Genomic DNA, 8,565 nt, shown 5'->3' with positions numbered 1-8,565 from the left:
CTTTTGACACCTGTCCATCCTCGGAGCTAGTTGAACTTTGATTATAAAAATCTCTGGGAAAAAACGAAAATCAGCATGTAGTCTCGAATACTTTACACACATGTGTCTACGGATCAGTACCCCTTTAATCGTACCCCTAGACCACAAGCTGACTGATCAGAAAACAGTTTATTTCTTAGGACAATCTACGACTCGCGATACTTACAGGTGCGCCGCGATCGCCGCGCTACGTCACGTTGTGTTATCAGAAAGCTTCTCTTTCAAGAAATATCCGCGACGTGCATATTTTTCTGTCGATATAACGTATGATTTTTCTAGGTATCTGATTTGTCATACTTGTAGATACAATAAAATAAAAGCGTTAACACTGGAAGTACAGTTAGTGTACTGAAAAAAATTTTTGGTTCAAAATGAATGAATCAACAAATTCATATTAATCAGAATTTTGATCATTACAATTGGACCTGTTTATCTTAATTAGAATTATAATAGATTTAATTATAAAAATTTTGATTTGTCCACACATTTTCTATTAAAATTCCTATTAATGCTACTACAGGCTTTTTTTCAAGTGTGGTACAAGGACGTCAGCAATCCTCTGAAAGAAATTAAGTGTATCAAAAATTAAAGTTATATTTTCAAAGTACATTATATGTATTATTATATATTTATTTAGTATAATGACTTATTACTATTATTATTTATTATAGCTTATCGAACTGACGCTTTTCACACGCGAGATTTTCGGTCAGAATTTTGGGGGAAAAACATCTAAATCTTCGGAATATACTAAAATAACTGTTTCAAAGTAAATATTTGTGCTTTTCGAAGCTTTATCTTCATGATTGACCAGATACTTTCAATCAGAATTTATGTCTGGCGATTGAAAAGGTCAATCCATCGATCGATTTCATTTTCACATTTGTAAAAATGTTATAAAAAGCATATCTTGTAGAAAGCATATCAAAATAAACTATAATCAATAATACTGGTAACTGGACGTCAAACTACACTGAAAAAAATTACTAAATCTTAACACATATTTCTTCAAATAGTATTAAGTAAATATTTACTTACAGTAAATTTGTTTGAATAGTTCTAAGTAAGTATTCTAAGTAAATATTTACCAAACATTAAAACAAATATTTATTAAAATTTAGTATTTTTTTGTGTAAATAAACGCATGTTAGTGAATGTAATGTAGTTTTTAAATATTTTTTAAATATTTACCAAACATTAAAACAAATATTTATTAAAATTTAGTATTTTTTTGTGTAAATAAACGCATGTTAGTGAATGTAATGTAGTTTTTAAATATTTTTTTTGTAATGGCTCTGGACACGGAGAAAACCCGCGAAACGCATAATTTTTATATTTTCTTAATATACTCGGTTGCTTTCAAAGAATTGCTGACGACAGTCTTGTGTCACTAACTTTAAACATTTCTTACTCACTAAAAGGATTGAACGAATAAATTATTACAAAAATAAAAAAAGTAACGAAGAACCAAATATATTTCATCAGTATAAAAGATGTAATTATTTAAAGAATTAAAAAAATTTTTCTTTAAAAAAGACTTCTCTTTTATACAAGAAATTAATTTACAAATAGAAACAATCAATGACGATTACTCGATTCTTCTAATGTTAATATATTTGAAATGGAATTTCTACACTCAAGAGTTTCTCAACTCGCCTATCTTTTGCGTGATAAGTGACGGTAAAATGTTCCGCTCAACGCAATTATATAACGATATCGTGAATATCAAAAAGACGGTATTAATATACGAAAGAGATATTCGACTGTCAAAAGGTTACCGATCGATGGATAATAGCAGGAAAAAAATGGTATCGCTTATCATTTCCTTTCGAGAACGAAAGAGAAAATCGGTGAGTGAAACATTTACGAATGTTTTACACTCACTGACTGAATTAATATTTAGGGCGAATTATATAATAACCGAATATTTACATTCTACGTGTTCACTGCTTGAGGTTAATTAATTAATCAGTTTGAGCAAAGCAATTAATCAGCGTGATAACGGTATGTACACCCTGATGTTTGGCTGCGAGTAACGTTTGAGGTTTGCTCGCGTTTCGAGGGAAAATTGCATTTGTGACAGCTAATCCGGATAATTCAACGTTTAAGAGAGATGTTTACTCTCTCGAATATCTTCTAGAGAATTTGAACAGATACAGTACTCGGTCTTTCACTGATAAAAGCATATATTCTTTAACACTTTATAGTCAGAGTTATTAATAAAAAATCATCAATAATCGGTAATTATATTTCTGCGATACACATATATATGTATGTAAGCCTCTTGATCATAAATATATTTATAAAATACCTTCAATTTACTCCTTGAAACTAGTACTGGCGGTAATATAAAAGCCAAGAGAAAACTAACAATTAAAATTGTTATAAAAATCAATATTATTTTTTAGTAAAACTTTTTTTAATTTATTTTTTATTACATATGAAACAATTTACAATTTTTAGGAATGCTTTATGATCAAAACAGTATAAATATTACAAGTGTAATTCGATTTCGTGACAAATCTTACAATTAGATAGAATTTTGATCAACGGATAGCAAGCGAAATATCTCATTACCTGCCTTAAGTTTCTAAGAAATAATTTTTGACACAAGGAAATAACAAGTTGAGTGAAAAGCAACTATTTTGTCGTTCTAATCTCGACTAAGAATTTCATATTTTTGTATGATTGAGAGCTTTCGAAACCTCGATGGAAGAAGTTTGTGAAGATTTCTCTTTCGAAAAAACTTTTCTGCGACATCTTTAGAGAATCTTTAAAACCTGATTTCTCCCTGATGTCTGCAAAGAGATTTCTTTTTCTTTTTACTGAAACTTTCGAAGAGTTTGTCCGTCACTACTGGATTCTCTTCTACGATTCTCTCCCGCGAATTATTTCGCCGCGCAATTTTGATCGCGCTATTTGCATTCACGCGGGCACTTTACGAGTTTCTGCTTCTGTCTGTTTAGCAACATCGTGACGATGCGCGATTGTATGTATACATGTACACATACAAACGAATCAATAGTCAATACTCAGCGTGGCTGAAATTATCACAGTAATAAACGGGTCAGCGAGTTATCGCAAATACAGAACGGCCCGCGGACACGTCATTCCCTGTCAGTCGGCGAGAATCATCGCGATCGCACGCATGTACACGCTTATCATTCTACTCGCCCAATGACACTGAAAATATTAATAAATAATGATACCGGATCAGTAAAAGTGCGCGGCGCGATATTTCGAGGCATGGTATACAAGCGAAAACAAGTCAGGCTGAAACCGTATCGATACTTCTGAGAGAAGAGGTGATTTCAAGAGAAATCAAGTACATTGTATCAATTGAAGTTTACAACGTACGTATGAATTAAATAAGAGTGTGCTATTATGTGGTGGTGTTACCTTTAGTCAAAGTGCATGAGAAAGTAGCGGTCGATAGAGAAGACAAGTCGCTGATACGTAACTAGAATATGGCAGAGTTGTTTAGTTAGGAACGATTGCAAGATTTTGTTCGTTTAAAATTTTAATAGGTATAAAGATTCCCAAAGTGTGCCTCGCGACTCATTTATTTTCAAATCTGTATCTAGTTAAATTTTTAAATACTTCAGCAAAATCGTTCTGGCGTTCTTTCTGTGTAGCTCGTCAAAGGAAGACGAATTGCTAAACTAAATTTGTTTAATCCAAACTCAATCGAGTTTCTTTACTTCACTCGAAAGTTAACTCTTTTCGCGTAATTCATTGAAAATACGTCACTCTATTCACCGCGTCCGAAAAGAGTCATTTCACGGAACATTACACTACTTTTTAAAGTGCGTGGCGCAACGTTTTTCCTACGAGCTTGAAGAGGTGAAAATTTTCGCGGAAAGTCATCCGAATCGTGATTTTTTATGTATAATCAAGGATTTTTGCGATGTGAAATTATTTACGATTTGCCACAAAGTCGATACAAAAAGAAGAAGACTTGCGAACAATATACGACCGAAGTAGTCTAAAAAAAGAAAAGAAAGAAGTGCGAAAATCGCAACAGAGCTCGTTGATGCAGACCGGCCTGTGATTGGCTTATAATATCTTAAGACTATACTTAAGAGACGGATGTAAATATAAGACAGTCTTAAATGTTCCGGTAATTGAGGAGCAGACTTTCAAAATGCGTTTCGTCCAAAATTTGTAATTTTTAAAAAACGAGAAAGAAAGAAACTATGCACACAAGAAACTACTTTACAGAAAATAACAATATGCCAATCAGTACGATGTGAAATATTAAACAAAATTTCTTAACAATTGCTAAAACTATTAAACAAATGCATTTTGTTTGTTTCTAGTTAAAAAATAATGCATTTTGAAATGTCAATGTTCTTTCGGCATATAAATTAAAATGAAAAAATGTTTCATCTCAGAGTAGCTTATAATATAAGTCATTCAATACTGAACACTACACCTTCTCTAACTAAAAAAAAAAGAAATTTTTGACAAAACGCATTTTGAAAGTCTACTCCTCAATTATGAAAGTAATCTGAGTAAAAAATTAAAATATAATGAATTTATCCTATATTTTGTATAATTACGTAATTGCATAAAATATGGAAGAAATTCATTTTTTAGCTCACTTTCATAATTACCGGCATAAATATGCGACCTATAATATTCTGGAGTGTTCTGGAGCGAGTCATTAAGGAATGGGGGTATCTCAATTTTTAAACATATGGTCTGTTTTCTGTTTCTGTACTAGACTGCACTAGAGCTCTCTTTCAATAAATATCAAATATACACCTATCTCACTTTAAGTTTCAAAATGTGTACACTAGTTCAGCCACAGAAAACAGACCTAAGGCCGGAATCAGACTACGCATTGAAGATTGAGATTGAAGATTGAAAAATTGAAATTTAAGCAATCGAAACAAAAGGAGCTAAAATTTCTTTGTCCTTATTGGTCAAATTTCAATCTTCAATCTTCAATCCCAATTTTCAATGCATAGTCTGATTCTGGTCTAAGGACACTCTGATGCAAAGATTGTACCGTTTCTTTGTCAGGGATTCATTGATTGGCTAATGTTGTTTCACTATACTGAGAAAAAAATGCTGTTGATTCAATTAAAGTCTGTATTACGGGCTGTCACAAACATAAGTTAATTCATGTATATTTTTATTGACATAAAGGCCTTGATTATTGAAATAATAATTTTTGCCTTTATGTCAATAAAAATATACATGAATTAATCATTTATGTTAGTGACAGCCCGTAATATAGACTTTAATTGAACCAACAGCATTTTTTTCTCAGTGTACCATAAGTAGAAAAGAGTCAGAAGGACCAGTATTTGCTTACCTTCCTTTTCTTCATCGAACCGCAGTTTTCTATAGTTTAGTAGGGAAGGCCCGCTCAGTATAGGGCTGCGTTCAGGAATTACATCCAGATAATTCTAAGCTATAAGTTACGTTACGTATATTATAGCAAAAATGCACCCTCGAGTTATCTAGGCGTAATTCCTGAACGCAGCCTAGTATAGAGTAGAATTCCCTGATGCCGGTAAAGGTGCGACACGCAAAGCGGGAAATGACGGATTATTAAATTAGAGTCACCATGACGACCGATGGTCAAGGAAATGGGTAACCACTGACAGTCGACGTCCGACGGTCCGACGTGCTGACACATTAAGCGGTCAATCGGCGCAGCGGTTCCGGTCGCGATCGCGAAACGAAATATGATGCGTAATGGTCATCGAGGTTCATTAAACACGATCTTATCCCGGGCGATCTGATCACCCTGCGCCGATTGGATTACGTACACATTCGCATGGTCGCGATCACGTGCTGGCCAGATGAAAAATCTTCGGGACACAGCTCGATGCGCAAACCGGCTCCATTCGTCAGTCGATTAGTCAGTCGCGAACGTCAGTGCCAGTGTGGCGTATTAAAAAACGTAATTAGGAGGATATCGAGTTCTACATTTGCAAATAATCGTGCACGAAAAGAATGATTTTGCTGAGATATCTAAAAGTTTAGATACAAAGAAAATAATTTTGTTTGGAATTAATTTAATTGGAATTAATTTAAAATAATTATATAGAATGCTCAAATTAATTGCTAGAATGTCAAAACTTTTTACGGAATTGTCATCAACGCTTAAGTGTTTATATAATCATTTTGATAATTCAACAAAATTATTTTTAGATCTACATTTAATTAAATTTTTTAACATGTCAGCAAATCCGTTCTTTCTGTGAGAGATAGAATTTGTAAATAAATATCACTATCGGCGGAGTTAGTGAAGATATGTTCCGTTATTGAACGTTTTTTCCTGTAATAAGATTACTTACTATATTTATCTTTAATTGAAAGAAATTAATTATACTTTCTTCCTTTTTAATTAGACGCTGTATGTAAAAGTCAGTGATATCGAATACCTTCGCGAATAGTAGAACACTGAAAAAGTTTTAGTGTTAATTAATATAAAATAAAATAATTGAAATAAAATTTAAATTAAATAATCGATAAATTTATATAACAATTAATTTAACAAATGAATGTATCGGCAAATCATTTTTAATCGCATAATATTAAATTAAATATTTAAATATTTGTTCTCTCTTAGTTAAAATAAGAAATGTTTAAAAAAAAAATTAAAAGAAGAAACTTTGAAATTGTACGACTAATTAAATTTATCGGTTGCTACTGGATTTTATAGACCTATGAACGCAAGGTGCGGGTGAGATTTCGAACGAATGAAAATTTCATCATTTGTTCAACGTACATATTCACTAAGTGCATATTTAAGTGACATTACTAGATAAACGAAGATAGATGAGTGCTGTATGACTTTCCAGCTGTAAAGGCGCTATTCTAAAGTGCCAAAAAAATTTTTTATATTTTTTTGGACTAATTGACATAATTTTAAACAGAAAATGGCACTAAATTGCAATATTTAAAGTTATGTATACATTAAAAATCAAGGGGCTAAATTCTGGCTTCCCTCTCCCCTTAATACATCGCAAATTTTATGTAGCTCGTACCGTTTGTACATTTTGAGCTGCTGTCTTTGGTAAATCCCATTTGACCAGAATTATCAAGAAAGCTGAACAAAACTCGGATGAAATTAATGATAAAGGAAGGACGGAACTGTATTACCTTCATCTGCAATTTTCTCATTACAGATGTTCCTCAAATAACTACAAATAGCTATACGAAAACTATTATATTAAAATTTATATTTTTCATCATTAAATCATTATTTATCTTTTTTTATATATACACAGAAAGAATGTTTTGCTGAAGTATCTAAAATTTTAGTTGAAAAATTTAGCGGATCTGAAAATAATTTGTTGGACCATCAAACTTATGGAGACGCTCAAACTGGTTGTTAAAATGTTAAAAATTTTTACAGCATTATTTATCATGCTTGAGAATCCTATATAAAGTCAACAAAATTATTTTCAGATTTTTAATTTTTTTATCTATCTCAATTTTTGTAGAGATTTTTTTATATAAAAGACTTCATCAAAAACATTCTTTCTGTGTAGAATTGAGATCTCGTGTATAAGTTCTGATACAAGTTATATTTTTCATCAACTATATCTCACAATAACATTATTACTTATTTGTTGCGTTGCGTAACATAGCGAGGTATTTTTTCGTTATCTTTAGTTTTCGAAGAGCTCGTCAGACTGCGGATTTATCGTCGAAACTCGTTGTTGACAAATCGAAATCGTGTAGAATTTATTATCGGCAAGTCGGGATTGCGTGCTTCGGGATTCGTCGGTGCGCGAATCTCGAGACACGCGTTTCAGGTGCTCCTGTTTGCGGGAATTACCGCGAAACTCGATTTCTTCCACATGTCAATCTGTCTTACTTGCAGACGGAATTTTCAGCGCGGTAAAATCTGCACGCGCCCCACGTCGATTGGAAAACGTCAGGAATTGCCGGGCGATGTTTTATCTGGACGGAAGAGACGGCACCGCCGCCAAGTACGACTCGTCGTCACCCAACGGCGAGGAGAATTTCGGCTGGTGGTTGAACGATCGGGAGATCACAATGTCGTCTAAATCGCGGCATGTCAGAGATCATCGATCGCTCGGATCGTCCATGTCGATCCTTTCTTGCATGGACTCCGATGATTCGGATAGCTGCAGCTTCGCGCGGGATGTGTCGTGGCAAGAACAGAAAGGCGAAATCAGTGAAAAAATCGAACTAATCTCGTTCACTCAGAATGATCTCGATATTGATCTGATCGAGAGGGATGCTAGGGAAACGGTGAGTGTGAGATTATATTGATTAATACACCCGAAAAGAACAATTTTGCTGAAGAATCTAAAATTTTGTTGGGGGGGACACATATCCAGGGTTGGTAAAGATTAATGTTTTTTTTTTTAAGAATAAAACATATTGTGTTTCTTCTTGAATATATTTTTAATGCTTCAAATATGTTTTAAACAGTACTACAGGGTGGGCCATCTATTGGTACGTTTTTAAAAATGCGATCAAATGAGCATACATTGATATTTTTTATTAATTTTTTTTAGAGGGAGCCACATG

General features: G+C 33.1%; 1 protein-coding gene across 2 annotated transcripts in view; it reads left to right on the top strand.

Annotated features, from left to right (window-relative positions):
* The first annotated feature begins 3,178 nt into the window (after nucleotides 1-3,178).
* The window catches only part of LOC108767513 (uncharacterized), a 13,102-nt gene continuing 7,715 nt past the window's right edge, over nucleotides 3,179-8,565 (top strand). The window contains exons 1-2 of one of the 2 annotated variants that reach the window (XM_018517424.1): nucleotides 3,179-3,392; nucleotides 7,889-8,283. In XM_018517424.1, the coding sequence (XP_018372926.1) occupies nucleotides 7,960-8,283 (324 nt within the window). In that variant the 5' untranslated portion in view covers nucleotides 3,179-3,392; nucleotides 7,889-7,959. Of the gene's footprint in view, nucleotides 3,393-5,863; nucleotides 5,957-7,888; nucleotides 8,284-8,565 lie in introns of those variants that run through there. The other variant, XM_018517425.1, reaches the window with a different exon arrangement.

The sequence above is a fragment of the Trachymyrmex cornetzi genome, unplaced genomic scaffold, assembly GCF_001594075.2.
Source record: "Trachymyrmex cornetzi isolate Tcor2-1 unplaced genomic scaffold, Tcor1.1 scaffold687, whole genome shotgun sequence".
NCBI lineage: Eukaryota > Metazoa > Arthropoda > Insecta > Hymenoptera > Formicidae > Trachymyrmex > Trachymyrmex cornetzi.
This window is presented reverse-complemented; position numbering and strand designations above follow the sequence as displayed.